General features: G+C 38.1%; 1 protein-coding gene across 1 annotated transcript; it reads right to left on the bottom strand.

Annotated features, from left to right (window-relative positions):
• Window positions 1-56: 56 nt before the first annotated feature.
• LOC110065003 (polycystin-1-like protein 2) lies at window positions 57-21029 on the bottom strand. The gene is made up of 18 exons (XM_089291020.1): window positions 19930-21029; window positions 15658-15762; window positions 15018-15337; window positions 14236-14377; window positions 13738-13847; window positions 13384-13442; window positions 12545-12705; window positions 11260-11977; window positions 9616-10231; window positions 9140-9307; window positions 8895-9014; window positions 8153-8341; window positions 7586-7825; window positions 6381-7088; window positions 5609-5845; window positions 3850-5115; window positions 2590-2761; window positions 57-2277 (listed from the first exon to the last, which is right to left on the bottom strand). The coding sequence occupies exons 2-18, from the start codon at window positions 15725-15727 to the stop codon at window positions 668-670; spliced, it is 6906 nt and encodes a 2301-aa protein (XP_089147146.1). The 5' UTR covers window positions 15728-15762; window positions 19930-21029; the 3' UTR covers window positions 57-667.
• Window positions 21030-26053: the final 5024 nt, after the last annotated feature.

The raw sequence follows: 26053 nt of genomic DNA, 5'->3' as shown, positions 1-26053 counted from the left end.
TTAGCAATAACAACGGCGACCCCGAGGACGACGCTTTTTTTTTTTTTTTTAAAAAATGGATCTATATTTTACCATCCAATGTCGCAACTGTGTAGTTCTGTTCAGTGCGCTTATCGGTCCATAAACTTGGTCGGGAAAAATGACAGCGTTCAGTTGCAAAGGAAGATACCAAAAATTAGCCGCTGTGGTTCACGTTCTCCAAAACACGTAGGTCATAGGTCATTCTCGGCACGTTGATGTTCGTAGATGTTGGGCAAGAAATGTACTAAGATTCAAAACGCGCGTGTAAAATCATTGTTTCGCTCATTAAACTTTTTGTTTAGTGATGTTCTCGTCGCCGTCGCCGTCGCCGTCGTGTTTTGCTAAAACTCCCTAATACCCCCGAGGGGATAAGGATGTAAGAAAACAATATGGCAGTTTCCCCAAGGGGAATCGGATATGACAGTTTCTCAATAAATTCCAATGTCCGGACTCAGAAAACGAAATAATAACCCGACCGTCATATCTCCACTACATACAGATGCAGTAGGGATAGCTTAAGTAAATCATGTTTTAATTGTTATTCTCTGATTATAATTTCATCTGGCCATCATTAGGTTAGTGTGGGCAAATGGCAGCCGAGCGGCCTCAATAATACAATATGAGACTGGGTGACTGTGGAAAGAAGCTATACAGGAGTGTCAGACATATCACTGGCTGACAAAAGAAAACTACCGCAATCACTGTCGAACTCCAGCTCAGAATCGGGACAGCTACCCTCTTGATCTGTGTCCTGGTCTGTTTCAGAGTTTTCTTGAATTGTTCCTTCGGTAAGCTTCCTTAGATGCAATTGCACTTTGGAAAGCAATTCCTCCGCATGAGACAAAATAGGATATTGGATCTCGTCCAGGCTATCCATAGAGGCTAGTCTAGGAACGTTAGCCTTAGGAGCATGGGTTATATGATATCCATTAACCTGATATTTACGACTATGTTTCCTATTACAGAAACTTAATCGAACGAATTCACCGAAGTTGTAAAGTGAACGTATAGAGGCTTTCACGCAAGACTGTAAGTATTGAAACAATTCAACATAGTCAATGTCATCAGCGTCATTTTTTCTTTCTTTTTCTTCTCGTGACATTGTATAGGACTCGTTTAAAATGGCTATAAACGTATTAACTAAGATTGCCATTGCGGTTAATAAATATACGAAGAGGAATAATGGCCCAAGAAAACTGTCGGTGGCAAATTTGAGCTGATAATACGAAGACTTACCACCAATGACCATCTGAAGCAATGTACGAACTGCTTGGGGTAAAGTGGAATAGTTGAGTACCGAAGATCCAAAAGACAAGAACGCAAACAAAGCAAATGCTATTATAACGACAAAGAATACCACTGCAAAAGAGGAAAGTGGAGTGACGGAACCTCTCAGGGTCGTTCTCATTTGATAAACGTGAGGATTGAATCGAAAAAGTCGCAAGGATTTAATGGTGACCACAAACATTACCACGGAGAGCAGATAGTCTTCAACCTCGGACCAGAACATAATTTGATCAGCGCTCCAGTTATCAAATGGATTTGCTCGAACATTGCTCACGTATTCACGCGTACATCCCTCTTTGTAAAGCATTATTCCAATTCCGGAGGCAGCAAAGCCGATCAACAATATGTCAATCCAGCTCCAAAACCGCTTGAAGTAAATGCGTCCTCCTCGAAACGCTTTTGCGATCTCTTTTATTATAAACCCGAGAATTACCAACATGAGCAGCACCTGCGAAACTTGATAAAATGATCGGTAGCTTGCGGACCCATGGGGTAAATAAACAGTAACTGTTTTTACTGTGCTGCTTGTTATGACGCCTCCAGTTGGGAATCTCTCGTATAAGTATCTCATAAGGCTATAAAAGGATTTTGCAGGCTCAAACAATGTGCATTCAATAAGAATAGCTACTGTCCTGTCGTCGATCCAGCGGTTGTCTTCCAAGCTTTCTAAGACATCTAATGCTGATTCCGAGTTGTAACCAAGATTTGCCACAAACCCTCCCCCAAGGTACGCGGTTGTTGTGCCTTGAATTGGTTCTGACTTCAACCCACTTGCAGTTACATATTGCCATGGTTTTGGACATAGCGAATCCAACTCGGCGGTATTAGTAATAAACAAACTGGCATTCTTGACTGGTATCCAACCCGGTTTGTGAAAAGGTGTGGTGTCTTCGTTGCTTTCGCTGTAGAAAGGCAAGCATCGCGGGAGGACAAGTCCTAAGGAATGGCTTTTTGAATTACACTGGGCTTCTGTCAAGACAAGAAGTTGAGCTGTTTTCATTGAGTTATCTTCTCTACGTTTTATTTACCTAACTTGAATCCAGAACAACTTAACACTCGGTTATTTGATTATTTGTAATTTGCTGGAAACGTCTCAGTTGTTTGCAAGGAGTTTGTTAACTATATGAGCAGAAAACCATATTCAAACCGTGCCAGGAACTCCCATGCGTTTCTGATAGTACCCCAATACGGGAACATGTATATAATTAGGTATTTCTATAGAAGAACACACCATTAAAATCACAATACTGAAATATGACTCAACTTGATATCTAATCTTACCTGGAAGTATACGTATTTGCCGAAGTCTTGGCATTCCAACTAGGAAATTTTCTCTGTTGCTGATGAATCCTTCGTCATAATCAAATGGTTTGCCGTTATACCACGCTGTGTTGAACAGTCCAGGAACAAACGTATTCCTCATCCAACTCCATAGAGATGGTGTATCATCCACCTACAAGAAGTAACCATGTTTAGGTATTAATATGCACAAATACGCTTCTTTTGCAACGAATTATTTTTTTCGAACACTCAAGATCGAGCACGGAGCACGAGAGCAGTCGTAAAGAAAACAAAATTGAAGACCTGTGAGCAGACTACCAATTTCAAGGCTGACTCATTTTTAACAGAGAAGTGAGTGTTGCAGCGATAAAAACGTTACGATATTTAAATGAACCTTTCCTGTGTGACTAATCAGCCAGATGACTTGCGTTAAAGTGCCTATGAAATTAAAAAATAATTCCTGCTTATTTGAAGGCTTCTCAAAGTAAAGAAGAATGGCATTTTCCTTTTTGGAATATCTTTTTTCATTTTGGAGATATTCACGTTTTTGTATTATGCAAATGAGGAAAGTGATGACATCATAGGTGGCTCCTCTAAAACAGCACAACACTCAATCGAGAATAACTCTAGAAACATTAAGGCAGTGTTCTTCAAACTTGGCACCAGCAATGTACATCACAAAAGAAACAGAATGACATCTACTATATTGTAACCATGACAACACTCCTGGCTCCAATCTCTTTCTGTGAAAAACCAAATATCCCCATTTGCAACCTTTTATAGTGGGACAGAGGGTCTTGCTCGGAACACATAAGGTTCCCATATTGTCTGAGCCCTCCCCATTACATTGGTGGGAGTGGATGACCCTTGTTTAAGATAAAATCTGGGAATTTTAGTCTTAATTAAAACAGAGCCCGCGGCATAACTGTTGTCATGGCAATGGCACGACGGGTGTCATTATTTTTCTTTTGTGAAGTATATTTGTGGTGCCAAGTTTAAAGAACACTGCTTTAATATTTCTAGAGTTATTCTCGATTGAGTGTTGCGCTGTTTTTGTGGAACCTTTTATGACGTCATCACTTTTCTTACAAAAACATAAATATCTCTAAAACGAAAAAAGATATTCCAGAAAGCAAAACGCCATTCTTCTTTACTTTGAAAAGCCTTTCAAATAAGCAGCTATTATTTTTTACTTCATAGGCACTTTAACTACTTAAAATAATTCACTCTGGCTATGAAAAAAAAAACTTTTAGACTCACCTTCGAAAAGTTTTTAAAAAGAGCCTGCACTGATTTTGTCAGACTGTATCTCGCAGAATCTCGATTCCCGTAACACACAACCATAAAGAGAAAGAGGAATGCGGCAAAGAAACAAATCTCAACAATTGCACGGAACGCATTTTTTTCCTTCTTGCGTTGAAAGCGTGCATTCTCAAGCTCCTCCATCTCAAGAATTCTTGCTTCCTTTCCAACATCTCCTGTGCGTGCGAACTGATGTTCAGGTAGAATTTGGGACTGATACACTGAGTCAGGGTCCAGTGGCTTCCTAATAATTATTGACAGCAAGCAAACGATAATCAACACTTTCATTGGTTGAATTAGCAAGACGTCTTCAAAGAATGAGAAGGTCATAGACACAAGCCATTGATTCGAGATCTCAGCACCCCAAGATAAGCTGTAAAAGACGGTAAACAAAGCACTGGCTAACGTAGTGGAGATACAAAGGCCCCAGCTAAAGTAAATAAAGATATGCGGGAGGCATCCTGAAGAATTTGGTTGTTCCCCACTTTGTTTGATATTCTTGAATATGGTTACAATGAGAAAGTTAACCGGGAGAGCAACGAGGCCACTCTGAATACCTATCTTTATTTCTGTCCAACTAAATTTTAGTGGTCCAATGTAGAAGACATCTGTGGCTTTGGCGCCAAAGCGATAAAACATAGCACCAGTTACCATGGCGCAAAAGATGACTGACAGGCAGCAAGAAAGTCTTTGACATCTAGTAAACTGATCGTGCGGAGGTTTGGTGAACAGAGAAATCCAGAGATGCGAGTCTCCGACAGCTTTTTGGGCTCGAGAGTGAAGGACGTTTTTAAATTCTAATAGATCTGCTTTTGATGCTGCTATCAGCTCGAGGTCTATCTCCCCGAGGCCCTTTTCAACAGCAAGCCATCGATTCGCTATAAAATGCCACTTTTCTCTTGTCTGGACATCTTCTACGACAATTTCAAGAAGAAACCACGATGGACTGTCTCCAGAATTGTCGTGCCATACTTTTAATTTAAAAAGGGATCCTAATGATTTTTGCAGAGACAGAGTGAAAGTGTTTACACTGCCTCTGGCAAAGAATATCCTTTGCAGTTGTTTACATGTAAAGATTATCGGCTTTGAGACGCCTTCTTCACCATATAGTACCAGCCCTACATTGGCGGTAGTTCCAGAATTCCTCCACGCGCCAGTTTGTATGGAAATGGTGTAAGTGTGCTCCTCAGTCTGTGGATCTGAGAGGTGATATTCTGCAACGACCTACGAATTGGAAGTAGAGAAAATTCCTGTGTGTGACTGTAAGGCACACATTTATTTGCAAAACCTACAGACAACATAATAGGATACTACAACAACACTTAAGAGGGTAATGAATGGGCAGAGGATTGCTGAATGCCACTTAGATACCCTCTTTCAGAATAGGAAGAACTCTGCAGTAAAAATGCAAGCAAAACAAAGCAAACCTTCCCGTCCCTCTTTAAGTTCTATTTTGTCTCTTCTCATTACCCGCTCGATTACAAAACTAATGTCATTGCGGCCACTTCTTAATACTGATGCGATTAAATTGTGAATCTACTTTGAACTCTCTCTAAATTAAGCCTGCTAAACGCAGTGTCCCCAATTAGCCTCTGATTGCCAACCATGCCCAAATCATTTGATATCCTGTTTTGTACTGAAAAATCAGTTTCCGTCAACACTTTAGGATCTCGATTTCTCAAAAGGTAAATCAGAGCCGAATAAGAACTTTATCTACCTTTGACTCGTCCTTCTTGTCGGCTCGTCGGGCAAAGATCAAGCCCACTACATAAAACCCTAACAAAGTGCAGACAGTCGCTAACACAACATAGTTTCCAGTCTCCCCTAGACGGCCAAATTCGTCCCAGACCTTATCAAAGTCGATGGGATTTGGCGCCACGAAGAAATCTCCACCAAAAGATGTCAAGTGCGTACAAAGGCAGTGCACTCTCCCCTGCTGAGATGCTGAACCAACCTGTAGGGAAGTAACATATACTAAGATTAATGTTTGAAATCCGCATTTTAACTTTGGCGAATTTTCTTAAACATGACGCTCGCAAAAAAATATCTATCAATTGGGTCATTGTCGGAGGGAGCTACGTCAGTCACAAAAAGATGTTACTCTTCCATTTTATAAAATGGATTTCAAGTTTAAAGAGAACCCCATAATGTAGTTATTTCCTAATGCAAAACTTCCGAGAAGAAACAGAGATAATAGAGAATCCTAAAATTCACATTTACACTGAAGAGCGATCTTCAAACATTTAGATAAGTCTTTTTTTCGTTTGCCGTCCATGACTTGGTTCCTCCCGTCCAATCTACACTTCAATAGATTTACCCACGCAACTTGCATCTTTCTTAACGTGACTTAGTGACTGTGGCATTCGTATAGATTATTACTCCCAGCGCCTAGTTTTACGAAAAAATAAGGTGTTGCAAGAACTAAAGATAAGACGAAATCGAAGTGTAAATTAGAACATTAAATATTGTTTCTAAATGTTTTTTCTAACCTTGCATCCTCTGCTCGACCATTTCTCTTCCTCCACCGACCAGTAAAGGCACGTTCCCATGGTTACTGAAAATGTGTAGTTAACGTCTGTTTTCGCATTATACTGCGGTGTGACAATCATAGGCGTTGGGGATGGGGTGGTCGGGGGATCTTTGACTTGAATACAAGATCTCTTTTTCCGTCTGCCATTACCAGTGCAAGATCTTCGCATCCTAGCCTTTGGAACAACCAGTGTTATCCCGACGTAGTAAAGACCTGCATCATAACCAATAAGTCTGACAGAATGAGCATCGTCGGTACAGTTAGATAACTTATCTGTTTTATAGCTTTGGCAGGATGACAAATCTGGCAAGTTGACGACGTAACTGTGGTTGTTAGCACTAGGTTTAAACCCTTGTCCAAAATAAACTACCACCTGTCGACTGGCAACGTTCGCAACTCTCAAAGACACAAGGTGCTCACTTGACGGTATAACAAGGGTGTGATACCGAATGACTCCTGGTTGTAGGAACAAGTGACGTGGCTTTTTTCTAGGGTCTGAAACTTTTTCGGTGTGTCTGTTGGAAATGTGCAGTCCTAATGGGCTGCTGAGATTGTTGACCTTTACTTCCATGCCGTTGCTGGTTCTTAGAGTGACGTCAATTACAGCCGAACGGATGCTTGATGCAGTCTTATCCCATATGTAAGGATTTTCTTTGAATGCCATTAGCTGAAATTCAAACCAAGGTGTTAACTTTATTAGCTAAATCATTCTGGTGTTGACTATAACCTAATGTCTTCAAAGAGGGGTCCAGTACCTGGGAAAATTATCGCCAGAACTAAGGTTACCACGAATACCTACTTGAATTGCTTTCCAGACTATCTATTGTTGACCCAATTCTTTTTAAGACTTACGTTACCAGCTTTAGCACATGACGTCAAAATGTGTTAAATATGTTTATTTCATACGAAATATTCAGGAAAAACTGCACGCTACAGTTAAGAATCACTTACAGTCTGAACACCTTGGACAACAGTGGAGTGAATACGTGATTGACGATCTTTAAAAACGCAGTAAGAAAACAGGGTTGTAATCATTCCACAGTAATGTGGATGTCTCAAATTTCTATATAGTGCTCAGAGTATAACGTAACTACTTTTTGCGGTACGAAATTAAAACAACACTAACAGAGACAAGGCAATAGTCCAATCAAAAGGACGATTTACCTGCAATGTAACACTGCCATTAGTTTTTGGAAATATATTATTGGAGTCAGGTATAACAATGTCTGCCCCTCCCTCGCTGATATTCCGCCCAGAAAGATCTTCTGGCTTCTCCTTGTAGATCGCAACATCCACAAAGTTGGACTTCACGACAGTTTTCCCTTGGCTTGAGTGACTTGTTGATGAGAGAACTTCTCCGACCTTTCTGACTAATTCGAGTGTCCTTTTTGTGTTTTCTTTTCCCTGAAATATAAAGTTAAGAACACACGATTTTTTTTTGGATGAATTGAAAGAACATTGTTGCCAATGAAGGGTCACTTCTTGACTGAACCAGCGGGAAACAGCGGGTAATCCCGTGCTCACAAGATAACCCTGGATCTGGCCCACCCAGGAAGCCAATGACGCCTAAAATTTGTTTCACCTTACCCGTTCGCGGAGCTAGCCATAAAAGGTCACCAAAAAAACAAGCTATGAATCCTTGGTCTAGTTGGATCATGATACTAACAGAAAACCTGTATTTGAGAACTGAATTTCCACCTCTTTTTCGAGGCTGACTGAAATTCTACTTACGGTTTCTCTTGTAGAATCATCTTTTGTTTCTATTCTAGCATCCTTAGAAGAGATTTGTAAAAGACTTCCAATACTGTTAAGCAGAACAGAGCTGACATTCTTAGCAACCTTGGCATCGTGAGTACTGTTTGAAGAGAACTGAGAGGCCATGAAGTTTGTAGCTTCACTTAGTAGTGCAAAGGCGTCTGCCTAGAAAGACGAGGATTATAATCATTTTTGGATATTGCCGAAGTCCACTGTGAAGCCGCAACTTTTATTGTTTTTTTTCAGGAGATTGCACTTGATGAAAATGAAGGCAGATGGGGCAACGTTAGCGTTAGCGTTAGCCCTTAGTCGGAGCGATTCGCTCTGGCGAAGAGCTAAGAATTAATTGTCTTACTTTTTAAACAACACAAACAACAGCCGTTTTCCAGAGGGGTCAGATTTAAGAGATAATTGGCTTACTTTGCAAACAAAACAACACATATAAATAAAATAAAACTATATAAAAGAGAGCTTTGTAAACTCGTAGTGCAAATTACAAAGCCCTTCACATTTCTAACTAGCTAATAAAGTTGTCAAAAGCTAATAAAGTTGTCGATAACCTCGCGGTTCTATTAGCCTCCATGCACAAACTATAGACCATTGTCACCTTTAATTGTTATATATGTATTTTTTTTTCTTTTTTATGCTAATATTGTAATTTCAAAACTGTAAGTGCAAAGTAAAGTGAAGTTGAAGTTGAAGTTGAAGTTCAACTTACCTGCAGGGAAGGGGAAACGGTTTGGCTGTTATCTGTCGCCCAGACAACAACAGCGGCAACTTTTGTCACATGGACAACGCTTTTCACTTTGAGACCTTTCATGTCTCGCAAGATGGAGCTCTAGAAAGTATAGTTAATAAATAGAAGTGATTAATGGATGACGCGTGCATGTGCATATTTCACGATGGCTATAAAAGAAGATAAAACGAAGAATGGAATGGGTGAATTTAATTCAATGCACTTACCGACTTTCTCTCGAATGACTCGTCACGAAAGTCCTTTACAGTGGACATCAACATAAAAGCAAGCTCCGTCGCTCGGTCAGCATCTCCAGCTCGCACAAAGTCGCGAATGACGTTGAGTTGCTTGTTAACAAATACATCGCTAAAATCGGACTGCTTTGGAGGGCGTACCTAGAAAAGAGGTCAGAAGTGTCTTCGTTGAAACGTTACCAGGTTATTTGTTAGATCAGAAATATGATCCTGTATATGAACGTCAGACGTCGTGTCATGATGGAAGCTTCAAACATAAACAAGAATAAGCTTTTTCTTACTTGTTGTCCTTAATAATTGCAAGTACCATGAAAATGAATGTGAAAATGAAACGGACCCGAGTTCAAAAGATATGATTTAAAAGCGTATTAAGAGCAGTAATAGTTAACCAAATGGCAAGAGTAGTTCTTTCAGACAAATATTGCATGTCATTCCTTTGATACTGATACCTTGACTAACAGCCGCGTGGATGTGAAATCCTGGTAAGAGTCTCCAACAAGCACTTCCAATAGGAGCTCATACTTATTAGAGGCCTCTCCTACTGGGAGTTTTGTAGTCACTGTATTCAAACTCCCGGCTTGAATTATTACCATGCCATACTTGTCTTGGTATGTGAACTCATAAGTCAGCGGTTTGTCCGCGTCATGCCATCCCGAGCACGTGATCGAGAAGTCGGTTGATATAGCTTCACCTTTCATCGGTACAACGTGGCAACTAGCGTCTACAGAGAACATTTTTGGAGGCGAGTTGACAATAAACGAAAAGTTACCATCAAACTCCTTCCCATCGTCTAATTTAACCGAAGCTTTAACAGCGTAATGAACGTGCTTTCTCGTGTCATCTTCTAATTTGAAAATGTCGTTAATGAACAGGCGTCTGGTGTTCATTTGCAGATAAATATTAACGTGATGAACTGGCGAGACAGAAAAGCCGTCAACTGATTGATTAACAATATGCAAACTCCAAGTGTAGTTCGAAATTTTGCTGCAGGCTTCTCCTTGGCACGTCGCCTCCAGGAGTAATCTATCTTGCGGACTAACCTTTTCACCACAATTTGACATGCATCTGAAGAAAACAACAATATAAACTACAGTACCTAGTTTGGTAAACTACAATGATGTTGAAAAAAAAAACAAAACAAAAACAGTTTTGTCCAATATATGCCGTAATTTTCTTTGTCCTTTGAAGTGCTAAACTTCAACCTGAGAGGAGAAACCTAGAGAATGAGCATTTACATTCAGAACGACCATTTGTTTTCCCACAATATTCAACCTCATGTCTTTCTTTAAAAGGAATCCTTAGCAAGGGGCGCTTATTCTCCCGCTAGGGGAGATTGCAACGCAAAAGATATCTTGACAGCTACGAACAGTGGCGTTTCGTCCTGATACCCAAAATCAGTGATTTATATCCCTAAGCAAGATGACGAGCATCACGACTTTTCCACCTTGAAAATCTCAGGCTATCCCGCGTTTGCTTGTATCTGGTCAGTACAGCTATTATAGCCCTTGTGCATGACCGCCTAGCCTCGGTTCAAAATGCAAATATAAAATTATAACGTGAACAAAATCCTAAAGCGCCGGTGGAAAGAATACCCACAAATAAAAAACACGAAGGTGCTGAAATTTTGAAAAATATTCGTTCAAACGAGGCTTGGTGGCGAATTTTGAGCATGTAGCGATGTCATGCGTAAGATCTAAAAAATCAGTACAGTATCGGGATAATTCTAGATGTTTGGCACTGATCATACCTACAGTGTGGTACGCACCCGATGGGACTGAAGCACTCTTATAACAAAAAATTCAATTTTGCTCAGTTCGTTGTTAAGGAGAGGCATTAAATGTCTTGGTATTATAATACAAAATAGCTGTAAAAATTATTTTCATGGCCCGTGTGAGCCATACCCTTGTTTTTGTTTGCACGAGAGAGTTTGGCTATTATATTTTATTCGGAGCATTTCGAGACGAAGGAAATCCCTGTGAAGCTACTAATGATAATTAAACATACTTACAGGAACACAACTTACAGTAAAGCAATAAGATCTCGTTTTACCATGGCTGAGTAGGAGGCTAAGTAGGGTCCTTTAATATTCTTACCTAACAAAGATCGACGCGAGTGGTTTTACTACTAACTCGTACACTGCACTCGCATTTCTATCGTCTTTGTAGACAACAAGCTTGAAAATATATTTCTTGCTTTTCACCATCTCCACCATGTTCAAAACTAATACTTCATCTGTAGAATTGAGTCTGCCAGGTCCATACCCAAAGCACCCTGTGTTTGTCTTAACTCTACCAAATGACTCGTCGACTGCGTAACGCTCAGTTACATCTAAGAACGATTCACCTGCTAGTCTACAAAACCAGGTAAATTGTAGGCCTCGTGTGCCAAACCCAGCATCAAACGATTTTTCCGCACTTAGCATGATCTTACTCCTCGTCTCGGTTATATCCGTAATAATTGCCACAAGCGGATCACGAACAATCCTCATATAGCCATTGGCAAGCGTCGTAGAGCCAGCATCGCCTGAAAGTTGTACTTCACATTGAACATAGGCGTAGCCAATGCCAAACATACGTAAAGGTAAGATGACTGTTTTCTTTCGGCCGAATGGCCGTAAGGGTCCAAACAAACCTGTTTCCTGGTCTATTTTTGAGAATTTCCAGGAGTAGAGTATAGTTGTTGTTGGTTGACATGAGTGTTCTAGTTGAAGCGGAAGTCTCATGAATATCTTAGAAAGGTAAATTTCCTTGGCGTCTTTCATCATTTTCCCAAGTTTTAAGCTTGCCTTGGGCGGTGCGCATCCACATCGTTCTGTGAAAAGAAGGGGTTTAACATTTTTTGTATTTAAAGGAGTTCTCCCCGGCCCGTTGGCCCAACTAAAAGAAGGACTATTCTGGTACGCAGCCGGAGTCAAAACGGAACTGATCATGATTTTCATAAAAAAAATAACTTTAAAACGATTCTTATCAAAAAGGTCGTCCATTTAGGCCAGATTGAAGACCCCTCGTGGAAGACCACATCTAGGCTAAAATTAAAGAGCAACTCCGCACAGTTAAGGCCAACCATTAGAAATTCATCATCATAAAAAATCCGGCAATACGGTATTATAAATGAACGACTAACTTAGAAAGACAGTTCCTTTGGAATAAATGAATATCGTTGAAACGCGTTTGTCAAATTGCTGTGTTTATCTGTTCTTAGCTATTAGCCAGGAGGCTCTTACTAGGCGTTTGGTCCCATTGAGTTTCTCGTTCGGCTTTCGGCAGATTTCCTCTGTCGATTAATTAATTATCATAGACTTTAGATTCAATCATTCTTTTCTGGTCTTCTGGTTGAACAGACATTATTGATTATTAAATTTGTCATCGTTTTACTTACTTGAATACTGAGACCTAAAAAAGCCTGGGTCAAATATCCCTTCATAGTTGTTTCCCATTACAGACTTGAGCTTCGTCAAGAGGGCCTGTTCGCTGGATCGTAAACAATGGATCTCCACCACAGCAGTTACTGCTCTAGAGAGCGATGGTGATTCTTGTGGACTGCAAAAAAGAACTGTCCATCAGAGTCACATAACGGGTGACTCTTGTGGAGCTTAACCGTGAGATAATAAAGGGGGTTATTGAAATCAACAAGATAAAGAATATTAAGAATAAAGCGATTACGATTGCATGTACGAAATCAATTGTACCTTGATTTTGGCCTCGTTTCGTAGAAATTTTGTCGCATTCTACCGAGATAGTCAACGCGCCCGCCACCAACATTAACAACAAACACATACTTTATTAATATTTTGTGGCATTTGGCAACTTCACACAGTAACTGTGTCCTAGTTAGTGACAAGTGATTATACATGGAGCAAGCGCACTGTAATAAGTAAACCGAGCAACAACAGGTTACTGGGTGTTCATATTTATATACATTGATACTATTAAAGCTGGCAGTATTTGCAGGCTACATATAAAAGGTAGGGATAAAATCAGAATGTAAAACACGGAAGAAAGCAAAATGGACGTCAAATGCACATTACGAGCAAAACTAAGAAAAGATTTCATCCGTCCTGCCCACTGAGGAAAACAAAATCAGAAATTTGTCTGATAAAGGATCTTCAGCTCACTAAAGAGCATATTGGTTGTAGACCTAGAACAGCCGTTTAAGAATTTACAGCTCATGAGATGTCTTATAAAATGACGCTGGGTGTATTTCTAACACGTACATACCTTAGCTCTCGTACGCGTGCGTGCAGAAATCCCCAAGTGGTACCGAAAATCCTATTTACCTGAATGTACAAGGAAAGAACGTATGTTACCATTTAAATAATCGAGGACATCCAGAGATTATACCTTCATGCAGTAACTCAAAATGGAGTTGGGACAAACGAAGGTAGTGGTTTTTTCTGAAGGAGAAATGGATAACGATGCAGATTTACTGGATTGGCCACCGGTATGGTGTCGGTAGTATTGCATTTACCGATTCAAGAGCTCGTATTGAATGTGTTATCTCTACTTCAACTCAGATACTGTTAAAAAAGTTCTTGATTGAACGTAACTGTGAAGTCCGTGATAGGAACTAACCTCATCCAAGGAATTAGTCACGGCATCTTGATATTCCCAAGTTGACGGATCTGTGTAGGTCACAGTGAAGAAAGTCTCTTTCAGCATCAGCCAGACGATAAAATAATGACCTGAAAGGAATGAAACCAAACTTTAAGCCAAGTTCAGACGCCGTACTTCACATGAGCCGAATAGAATACAAATGAGAAAAATCCTTTGTTCTCCCTCAATAGTATTCGATTCGGCTCATGTGAACTACGGCGTTTGAACCGGGCGTTAGTGAATAAAAAAAGAAACATAAACAAGAAAGCTAGCTTCCATGACCCAGTTGTTGTTCCATAGGTCTAAAAATTGATATGTCAGCAACCCCTCTGTTAAAATGTCAGGCGTGGTGATGGTAGGGAAATAACCAAAACGAGACCCTGCGTAAATAATAGGGTGGTTATTCCTCAAAGCCATTAGAAGACTACCATGAAAAGAAGTTACAATCAAAGCAATTTAACGGGTCAGGATATATACCTTCTTTGCAGCCGTAAAGCTCCAACCTAAGGCCAACGTTTTTATGTACAGTCAAAGGTAATATGAACACTGAAGATGCGAAGACAGGAATTGGTAGAGAGTTCCGTTTAACCGTGTCACTATCGGTGTTACCAGGAAAATCCTGAAAAGTAAAAGAACTTCGTGAAACAAATAATACAATCAAATACATTTTCTTACGAATAATGCTATTTTATTTTATACCCCAGTTTGTTCCGCTTCTTTTTATAGCGATATACGTATGTAACTGCCGGCTCTTTAATCATTCACGTTTTCGGCCATTTTCTGCTAACCCAACCTGTGCCCTCAGATCTTAGCCAGGGCTGTTGTCAGAAACAGGCGATCCGAAACCCTTGCCTTGATAAAACGTTTGAAGTTAATTCGTTATTTAGGATCCTGTAAAATCCTGTAAGAACCTATAAGAGGTTATGTATTAGAAAATAGTGCGAAATAAATGTTCTTTTTTTTCCTGATATTTCTTCGACATGAATGTTCCTAATTCTGGCTACGGCTTTGTTAGCAATACTGGACCTTTCAACAAAACTTACTTTTTTTAACGGTCAGGATGGCCTAAGATTCAGGATCGAGTTAACATTTAAAAAGCAATTTCAAACGACAGTTGCAAACATGGAAACATATCATTTTAACTGATGAAATATCTACTTCCTCTCTGGCCACTGTTAGTGGAACAGCTTTCACCAGAACTGAGGCAACACAGTCACTATTGCTAACTAGAATGTTAATGTTCGGCCTTTCTATCTTACCAGCAGCTTCCCTTCAATGTCTTTTACAGACTGCCGGTTTCCAAGAGAGTCGGTGTAAAACATATTGAAGCTGGTTACCCATTCACCACCATATCCTTGGGTCGCTATGGCAGTGATAACCTTTTCCTCAGCAAAGTGAATTCCTATCGTGTTAGCCGATGGAGGAAAAGTTTTCGGTTCTGCTCTGAAGCCACGAGGATGATGTAGGCGAGCATTCTGGGAGCCGAAGTTCGCTTTGTCGCCGTTGTACGCAAATCCTCCAGTAACTTGTGAGTTTTTAATTCTGTTGTCTTCCATACCAAGTGCTTTGCTACAGTCATCTGTCGCTATCCAAAGAGAATTTGACAAAGATTTGCGTGCGTATGTTCATTTAAATCTAATTCCTTTTTACCTTTATATTGCAAGTTATTGTGTTAGTTATTTTGCGAGTTATTTAAGTAAAGACACTCGGCTAGTATTTCCTTTTAGTTTTCAAGTAGATTTGATGTAATCTTTCTATTGACAAACTACACGTAAGTAGGTGGCCGCTATCTGGCCATTCTAGTCAACCCTGCTGTAAAACACGTCGGGAACTTCATTCGGTCCTAAGAAATTTTGTTTTGCTCTACATGCATTAGTATATTTTACATTCTAAACTAACCTGAACAGTTTTGTTGCTCCTGACCGTGACATGTGACTACCAAAATCAGTAAGCAAACAATGTACATCATTTGGGCAAGATCTTCTTCCTTTTCACTTGGTGTTACTGTAAATCAGAATCAATATAATTCAGTTGACGTGACGTGAAAAATAATTTCAAGTACGTGGAGTTTTAAGCCTCGGGCTGTCTAATATGTCTAGAAGTTCCATTTATCAGTACTTATGAGATCAATCAGGAAACATTAAACATCAAGAGGAACAATTTCCGACAGGTTGATTGAGATGACCTGTAATAAACACATTTTAATTTCCCACATTATCGTAATGAACAAACTTTGAAACGTACTATTCTGGAAAAATCATGTAAATCACTTTAACGTTAATGCACTAGGGGAACACAAACAAATACGACGGCTTGAGCTTTTAAACAACAAGTCGCAGGACTTATGTAAGCCGAGGTTGATCGTTTATGAGCTGATGAAGCAGTTAAAAACGAGAGAAACAAACTTCGCCTAAACTGGCCTGAGTCGACCTTAAAGCTTTTGAAAACTTCCAATCGATGGCGAGTAAACTGAATGTCACGGTAAATAGTAGTGCAATTAGCTAATGCCGATATTACAAGGTAAGTCACGAATTTTTCCGTGTAAATCCTGCTTACAACGTGCTTACAGTTCTCACGATTGACACGAAAATGATGTAGGGTCTAAAAACTTGTATAAAACTGTGCGCGCATGCGATTTTTGCATCACACTAACAGCCCGCGTTTCAACTTACGATGAAGTTGTATCGTCTAATGCGGCCCTTACAAGGATATGTTTTTTTAAATCGCTTTCCTCGTTTTTGAATCGATTAACGTACAGACTGAATTAAAGGTTGACTTCGTGCTTTATTTCCTTTATATAACCAAAGTGACCGACTTAGCAACTCTAAAGTAGTAGGATTTTAAAAAGTATTATCTACATTTCCTTGTGATTTATTTCCCTCCTCAGTTTATTAGGGGAAATTAAGGAATAAGGTGAGGTAAGAACTCGTTAAATACATCTGGTTGTCCGGAATTGCGCTGGAATGTCCACACACACTCACATACAAAAGTTCTCGATGTACGGTGTGAGAGATGTGTGTCAAATAAGTGGTGTGATATTGGCAATATGATTGTTAAATGTTGACATTTCAGCATAGCCATGGTTGGTTGCAACTCTTAATATATATATTCTTAGCAATTTCGGTTTTCTTAGTATAGAATTCATTCACATTTTCCAAAAGAAGACTTAAGACCATTCTATAATACTACACGCTTTGCGGATTTAGTAGATGAAAGAGGCCTTCGCGCGCAGGGCTCCCTTATTTAAATGATATAAACCATATATCATGAGATATTAAAATAGGTATTGGCAGGTGTCGTTTGGCAACTTGTGTTTATTAAGCATGTAAACACGTGCAAGCATGAGGAGATTGAATAAGCCAAAAATAATTTAACAAGGGAGGGTGCATTTTAGCTTAATAAATAAAAAGAATACGCAAAGAATTCACGTAATTTTAGGAGTAGTCGTGAGTGTTGCTGGTTGTAGACAAAATATTATTAACAAACTGATAAAATATTAAACGGTGGGTCCGTTTATCAACAAAATGATGCTTATTTGAGGTTTTTTGTAACACTTGGATGGGATTACTTGCCAAAAAGTCCGAATACTCGAAAAACTTTGATGCCGTAGTTGTTTCTAGCAAGAAAAAAAAAAAAAAACGAACAAGAAAAGGAGAACAAAAAAAAAAAACATTTCAGTTGATATCGTTTGAGAATTCAATGTAAGTATCGATGAAACAAGACAGGGTTTACTTCTCAAATTATTTGAGGAAATACGTTTGTCGCCGAAGACGACAAACAATTATAACAATGTACTGATACTAGTATCAACAATATGCAATTTTTTGTATCTTCTTTTTGGGGGAGTCGTTTCGATGGGAAAAGACAGAAAATAATTGGCAATATTACATTTACATTGTATTATGTTAGGTGGTTGAAACATCGGAGCAACTGTTGTAAGCTATGTGCTCCTTCCAAACAGGACTGCTTTGAAAACTCAACCTGTAGCCTTTGTCTTATGCCACGAATGACTTAAAATTATTAGCTTGATTTTTTTTTAGCAAGAAGCGTAACACGAGAGCAAGCTTAAAAAAAAAAAAACAACTCGGGTTACTCGTCTGCTGACTAAAGACACTTTCCATATTTTTTCAGCACCTATGATGACGTATTAAACGTATTGTGGATCGAGTTACATCTAGCCGTTAAACCAATTTGTTATCGTTTCGTTTTAAAGCCAATACCTGTGCAATGAATATCAAACATATGTTAATTTGTTGCACATACAGCACAGCACAGCACAGCACAGCAAAGCAAAGACCTGTTAGCCACAAATTTTGTTGCTCGACTTTTCAGTGTTTCAAGAATGAAATCCAGACTGTGGATTGTCTTCGGTTCTTGCCCCTGGGCTGTTAAAAGTGGATTAAAAACTTGACATGACTGATTTGATATAAAATATGTCTAGATATCGCCTCAAACTACAAGGATAAGTTGGTGAGGTGCGCTGTATACGTATGTTATTCACTATTTAACAATCAGGGTAAATACGCTTGACATTCAGCTTAGATTGGCTTACCCTTTCGCTTCGTTCCATTCTCAGATTTTAAATAGAATTCATAAGTGCTGACTCCTTAATTTATGCTGTCACCATCCACATCTGCTGGACATGAATTATTTTGATAGACTTGTCGTATGTGGCATATTTTTACCGTGCTACAAGTTCTCTTGTTATAGTCGTCTACCGAAACATTTCAGTCACGAATTATTTGCCATGCCAAGGTTTAAAGCCATAAAAGGAAATATGAAGGCTTTGCTGCTTTTTTGGACAAATCCATGCACATCCCCTGCAAACTGATATGGCAGAAATGTCATAACTAGTAAAAGTTCTAGTTGTTTCGCTCCAGGGTTGCACAACACAAATGAATGGCACGAGCCAACCGAAGCTACCGTCATAGCGACGCGGTTTTCCCATTTCATGTGGGTAATCTTGTTATTAAGACCTCTCCGTCAAAATCATGCGTGACGGAAAACTATTCGCGGGAAGTCAATGGGGGACAACTAATTAGGAAAAACGTGATGTTAGTCAAAATGCTTTTCAATCACTTCTTTTACATTTTAAAGCCAAGTTCTCCTAGCTTATTTATTACAATTTTAAAATGCAGGAACGTTCTCACTGTCTTATTTTGACAATCTATTTTAGCAGTCCTTTTGGAGGAACTGGCTGATCATAAAATGATAATGTAGAAATAATAATATAAAACTGTTTGTCTTTTCCAGCTAGATACAAGACACAAAGCAAAACGGCCTTCAAGCTGTCAAACTTACTATGTTCTCACGAACTCTAATCTCCATTAGTGTTTTGCAATGAAATAACAAAATTATGTTGGAATTATCCATCGAACAACAAAAGTTAAAATTAAAAAAGTCATAAATTATCGTAATTTAAAAGGATTTCTTCCCTCTTGGTACTAGCAGCCTGGCAAATTTTTCCTAAGAGATAGCTAACACAATTCGAAATCAAGAACAGAACTTTTGATGGGAGCCCGCACCATTATTTGAAATATTGGTTCCGTTATCACCAAATCAGCGTTTTAAAATGCATACCCGATAATTTATGCAAATTGTTTAAGAAACTGAAATAATAATTTCAAAGGTATAAACTAACGAAATAAAACACCGACATTATCTCAATATAGTTGTCTTAATTATTTCGAAAAACTGTTCTGTGAGACAGTTTCTGCTACTATACTTTATGGAAGTGTGCAGGCCAGAAGTTTACGTATACTGTAAACTCTGAATTTTGCGAAGAGAAACTCTTCGTAACAAAACTTACAATCATTCACGATTGTTTAATTTCCATTTGAGAACTTCAAATTTCGAATCCCGCGTTTCTGAAAATTTTTTGCTCTATCTGTGCATTTATTTTTTGAGCTACGTAAATTACTCGATCTTAAGCGAAATCGAGAAAACTATCCCTTGCAGTCGATGAAATCACTCCTCAAAGGTTTTAGTCAAGCTTTAGGTCTTGAAGGTAACTCTGATCCATATACATACATTACATATCGAAAAAACGCGTCTAGGTGGTGAAATTAAGAACAAATGAACTTTCTGCAAGTCGCAAAATGACACAAGTAATTAGTTAGACGTGGCTTTATAATGTAGCTTTGAGCTTTGAGGATTTTGGTTAAAACATACCTGGGTTTCACAGACAGCTGTCTTCTTTTGCTTCTTTTATGCTGATAATAATCTTTGGACTTCTTTCAATGCCAAGTACATGTTATTTAAAATTGAAATGAATTCATGACAAGTCACATCACTGAGGTATTGGACCTTTTGTTTTTTTCGTATCTTTCCTCTTTCGTGCCCGACGACTGTGGCACTATTTTTTATATATATATGTTCTAAGGTCAAGTGTATACATATGTGTCGCTCTGCTTATGAACGTCTTATATACACAAAAACCATGGTATAAAACGTGGTACTAATTACCACAACAATGGTGTAAATAACATGAAAACTTTTTATTACAAGACATTTCATTATGAGTTATTGCTGGTGACGCGAACTTCAAGATTTTTTTATCATAGATAGAAATTCTCGTTTTTGATTGGACGAGCGAAGTACAGTCAATGAGAAAGTCCAAAGTATTGAAATCGAATAGAAACTATAAAATCCGCGACGGGACTGAGGATTATAATGTCTCAGCTCGTTGTTAATTTATTATTCATGCTTTTCTTGTTTCAGTTTTCATTAGAGGAGTAAATCATTTGTTTCATTCCTTAAGGAATGGTATGAAATTGCTTATACAAAGTTAATTCTAAAATAAAGAAATGAAAAGGAAAAAAAAGGCATACATATTGAAATGTTCTCGTAAAGTGAACTACAGGTACCTGTTGGCGTCAGCTATTGTACCACAACTATTCAGGCAAAGTTGTCTTGAGAAATAATTGAAATATAAATTAATGATGAAACATGAAGCCGCGGGGTAATGCTACTCATTTTTGCTTCCTTTTGACACAATAAATTTGGTAACTTAATATCTAGGAATAGCAAACAAACAACAATGGACATAGCTGATTAGAAAACCTTGTTTACAAGTTTATGATTTTACGCCTGTTTTGTGTCTTGAAGAAATAATGATAATAAGAACAAAATAACACAAAATATCTCTGTGTCCACACGCGGTAAGGTTAAGGGGATCTTTGTGTTGTCACAAATGTTCTCCTGAAAATCTCTATGGGATGAACAAACACGAAAGAAACTTGTTATCAGTGGTTGATGCGTTACACTTGAATAAATATAAAAGTTCAAAAGAAAACAAAAATTGAAGACTGAAATCTAATTTGTCATCTTGCGAAAAATTACAAAAGTTTCGGGCAAGATGACACTGGCATTTTTCAACGTTATCACTTTTCAATTTTTATAATGAACCTATCCCTATTCTAGGACTTGTTTAACGAAGGCTAGTAGAAAAATATAAAAATTTTTTTTAGACTGGACTCACCATTGCTCAAGGCAATGGTTATAAACTTCAATTAACAAACTAATATATCTCTGTGTGTTTACCAGTGATCGGGAAAAAGATAAGAACATTTTGGCAATTTTACCAACGTTCGAAGTAGTTATTTTGTGTTTGCATTGAGAATTGACGCAAGCTAGGGAACGCTGTACTGTATTTAGTGGATGGTCTGGTCTGTTGACACAAACGGCTACAGCTTTTTGACCAATCACAGTATGCCTATTATTCAATGCTTGGGACGACTTTGTCGGCTCGAAGTTCTGGTTGGAGTCTATATAGCCTGAATTTCCTAAATAATCAGTAGAGTATATATTAATTTACGTGTAGGCTTGTATTGAGGCGAAAAGTGTCAGACAGCCTAATGTGAAATATCGCGGTCACAATATGTTATGACTTTACAGAAATTTGGATCTAAGGTTCAATGGCTAAGTCTAACTGACATCTATTTTCCGTTGCTTCCTTTTAACGTTATTGTTTACAGTGAGCAGGCAATTCAGTGTTCTCTCTCGTTGTTTAACATTGTAGCATACGAATCTACACTTCAAGAAACTAAAAATAATAACTCTAAAATTAAAATATATCAGTCTTGAATCAGGTGCAATAAGGATTAACGTAAAATAAATGCATTTAACAAGGACAAATTATCATGGTCTTCTGAATAAATTTTACAATCTGAGACTTTCGGAGGACGTTATAGATTAATCATCTAATTTTTGGACGGTATTTCGTTAACCGACTGAAAATCGTCTTATACGAGTGTTTTTTTTTTCTCTGTGTCCTATAAATATGTAATTGTATGGAGCTCGGCCTTTTGGGACGTTCATAATTACATTGTATAGCGTCGATTTCTTTAGAATTATAATGTTTATGCCTTCAAATGATTTTCCTGGAATGAATTATGAATAAACCAGACAAAATGCCTTAAACGTACCCGACTCAAAGCCGCCTACCTTTTCCAAAATATTAAAGATATCGAAGGACGATTTCTTGGAGGGGAATGACTTCAGTGTAAACGTAGACAATACCTGTCGTCCGTTCGTGGTTAACTGTTTAAATCTACACAAATATCACCTGCCATTTGCTGCAATCATGCAACAAAAGGTGTGGTAATGACCGGTAAATATAAATCGTTGCAGGAGACATACGTAATATTTTCTTGCGCGGTTTTCATTATTTTTGACGAAAGTTATTTTTGTTTGTTGTTTTTATTCAGGAAATTAAGCACTGTCATCATATTTCTCGTCAAGCAGCCCGGGAACACAAATACATTTTTGAATGCATACAGAACGTGTCATACTAAGAAGGTCTGAGTGCCGGAGAGCGCTTGGGTCAAAATAGATTCAGAGTTGTCTCGTTTACATAAATTAATTAATTTTATGTAATACTAGACCGAAACTTGATTGATTTATTTATCAATTCAGGAGAACTCTAGTTGTCTTCCAAGTTCTAACCGCTACAGAAAATGAAATTAAAAATTGTGCTCAGTGCGACTCAACATTACTACGGCCTGAACATTACATAACACTATACAGAATTTAATACGTTTTTAATTAGAAGTTAGAGATCCCTGCCTGGACTTGAGTGGGAACATTAAAGTATGAATAGCAAATTAATTGAAGTCAAGTTTAGAACAGTAACAGTTGGACCAAACATAAATTGATTGCCACACGACAAACGCGTCTAAAAACGAGATCTCCAATTAAATTGAATTAAATATTCCACATTTTAGCAAGTTTGAGACTGACAATTTCTGGAACGGCCATAATTATGATCCATGACCATGCAAACCACGTATCAATTGCAAGCACATAATTTCTCAACGGGAGTTAAACAGCTGAAAGATTGCAGTAATTTATGACTTAAACAGAGATTACGGGGCTTTAAAAACAAAATCGATATATCACAGCTGAAGTGAATAAGTAATTCGTAGGCCGTATAATGTTTTCCGAGTTTCTATTTTGTACATAAATAATTGCGCTCATGTTCTGCTCTTGAAACGTTAAGTCTTACGCTTTTTCATTTAAACAGAGATGTTTCCACGCATTCATTTTCTACTCCTAATATTTATGTAAAATTACCACATTTCCCTTATATATCTACATGAGAAATACACTGGAATATTGATCTGCAGTTTCTCCAGTTCAAAATGAACGAGGCAGCGACGATCCAGAGATAAAATGCTTCCTTTTCCCTTGTTTCAGGGGCGAGTATCCGCTTGATTACTTTACAGGAATTAAAATTTGAAAGTATGAATGACATTGAAAAAAGAAAAAAAAAAAATGATATGATTTTCAGCTTCAAATTTTCTTCAAGCGCAGGTATGACAGAACACATGTTGAAGCACAGAAGCTGTCTGGATTTCATGTTGTTCTCTGAAAAAAGCGCCAGCGAAGTATTGAATTAACTTTTTCTTGGCATTTAGTGTCCGATCTGCCTTAGTTTTACTCAGTACCATTAAATGTGTTATTCAATTTACATTACCGTGCTGCTCTCAAATATCTCAGTAATGCCCGGCACGGAAGCCAATGGAGTTGCAAATTGCAAACAATTACGCCAACAAGAGTTTCCCTGCAATTCGTGGTAAAATGTTCTGTGTTCCAATTCCGTTTCTTTGGAGTCAATTTCAAGTAATTCAATACTGCAGGGAATTGATCCTCAAAAGTCGTGTTATATTTCGTGTTAAGCCAGACGATTAATGCCTCGGAAACAAGTTACTTTATTTCTTCTACACTGACTGGTCATTAAATGAAAACGAGGCTTCACGCAACATTTAACGTACACATTAAACGGGGAGAGCCTGGAACAAAATCTACTCATTAACACCCTTTAAGTTCAAAACAGTTTCCAGCGCTTTCCAAAACTTAGATTTTGATGGGTCATTATAACCACTCTTTATCAGTTGATGCTACAATCACGGCATCAATCTGCCCAATCATTGGTGAACACGGTTTGTTTTTCGTGACAAAAGAGGTTCTCATAGCAACAGTATGACTTGCTAAAAACACCCTTCATTTTAGCTTTAAATACTCATATTACAAAATCCACACCGTAAAACCCATTGTTTTATTATCGAATTTTTGTAAGCAGGATAAGATGCAACGTTTGGCAGAGTTTGCAAACATTTTGTATATGGGGGATCAAAGCCATCTTAAGTTTTCGAAAATTTAAGTAATTTGATTGGGAATTTTAATGATACTATGAACGTAGAATCAACTGATTAAAAGTGGTTATAGCGTACATCAGTCCACCAGTCTTGTAAAGTACTGGAAAGTTTTTTGAGCCACCTTAAGCGAATGCAAGAAGAATTGAATAATGCGGGATTTATAGAACATTACTTTCCGAAACCCGTACAGAGTGTTCATTTGGCACCTTTACTGGATTTATGTAATAAAAAGTCTCTTTTGTTATTTTAATCAGCCTTCAGACTTTCCCATTCGAGCATGATTTCCGTCTGCATAAGCCCCTATTTCAGTTTGAATACTGCTCTTTTTTCCCTGCGTCAACAATAGAAAGCTTTTAGGAAGACTTGTAAATCTAATACTTTTGCCGGGGTACAGGCAAAACTAATTAACGGGTAATTTTAAACGATTTTTCCTCCAGAAAATTCCTCCAAAAAAATTTGCTACATTTAGTAGGCGTGAACAACTGAAAATATCCGCGGAAACCTTAATTGTATCATGTTGTGGTTTATATTAATTTCTCATAACTTACGAATAAGAGGTTTTGGACGGTGTGCGTGTAAATAGCCTATAGTTGTCCAGAGTGGACTGTATGTGCGTGTAAAACATAAAAGATGACTTCTTATTGTCTTCTTATTTACAGGCGAAGTGAGAAAGAAAAATATACATATCTGGAAGATTATCATTTCCGTAAGAAAGCAAAGCACGATATAACTAGTTGTCGCAATTCTGTCTCGTATGCAGAGACAACTCTCGTGTGCAGAGTGGCCTGTATGTACGTGTAAAACATAAAAGATGACTTCTTATTGTCTTCTTATTTACAGGCGAAGTGGGAATAAACTAACTAAATACATATCTGGAAGGTTATCATCTCCATAAGAACGCAAAGCATAATGTAAGTAGTTCTCGCACTTCTTTCTGGCACTCAGAACTTACCACGTCGGAGAATTTATTCACGTAGATTCCTTAATTTGCCAGATAAATTGAAGCCCTGGTTGTTTGATGTTTGAGCAAAGAAAACGATGTAATAGAGCGTTTTCACTCAGGTGGCCAACACCCATGCAAAGTTATTGGAACAAAATAAAGTGTTTACACAGAAAAGAGTTCAACTCTCACAGGATTGGTTTGGTACACCAACAAGATCGCTGTTGCATTGTTTTGGAACACCAATATGGCTGCCGTGACGTCACGTGAAAACACTCTATATGTCAAAATTATATTTACCTAGAGTACTACGACAAATACTGTTTTCTCAATAAACTAAACACATTACTTAAAGAGGGAAGTTTTGAAAGGGGAAACAAGCGAAATTCGATTATTATTTGTAATTTTAAAGGTCTTAAAACTGGCTGGGTAGAATGCTAATCTTCTTGAGTATGCATGTTTTGTAATTCCTTTTATTTTAAAACAATTATTTATATTTTGACAATATAGGACGTACTGTGGAGAATAACAGAGGACTAATCCAAAACTTGACCAAGAGGAAGAAAAAATATGTTATTCCGGAAATCAGTTAGCGGCATATACCTACAGACGCCTTCATATGCTGAAAGCGATACATAAAAGATGAAACGAAAAGACGACATTATTTTTTGAATGCACTTAAATACGTCAGTACCAC

The sequence above is a fragment of the Orbicella faveolata genome, unplaced genomic scaffold (assembly GCF_042242905.1).
Source record: "Orbicella faveolata isolate gen_17 unplaced genomic scaffold, um_ofav_v1 contig_24, whole genome shotgun sequence".
In the NCBI taxonomy this organism is placed as follows: Eukaryota; Metazoa; Cnidaria; class Anthozoa; order Scleractinia; family Merulinidae; genus Orbicella; species Orbicella faveolata.
The sequence above is the reverse complement of the archived record's forward strand: the minus strand, read 5'-3'. Positions and strand labels throughout refer to the sequence as shown.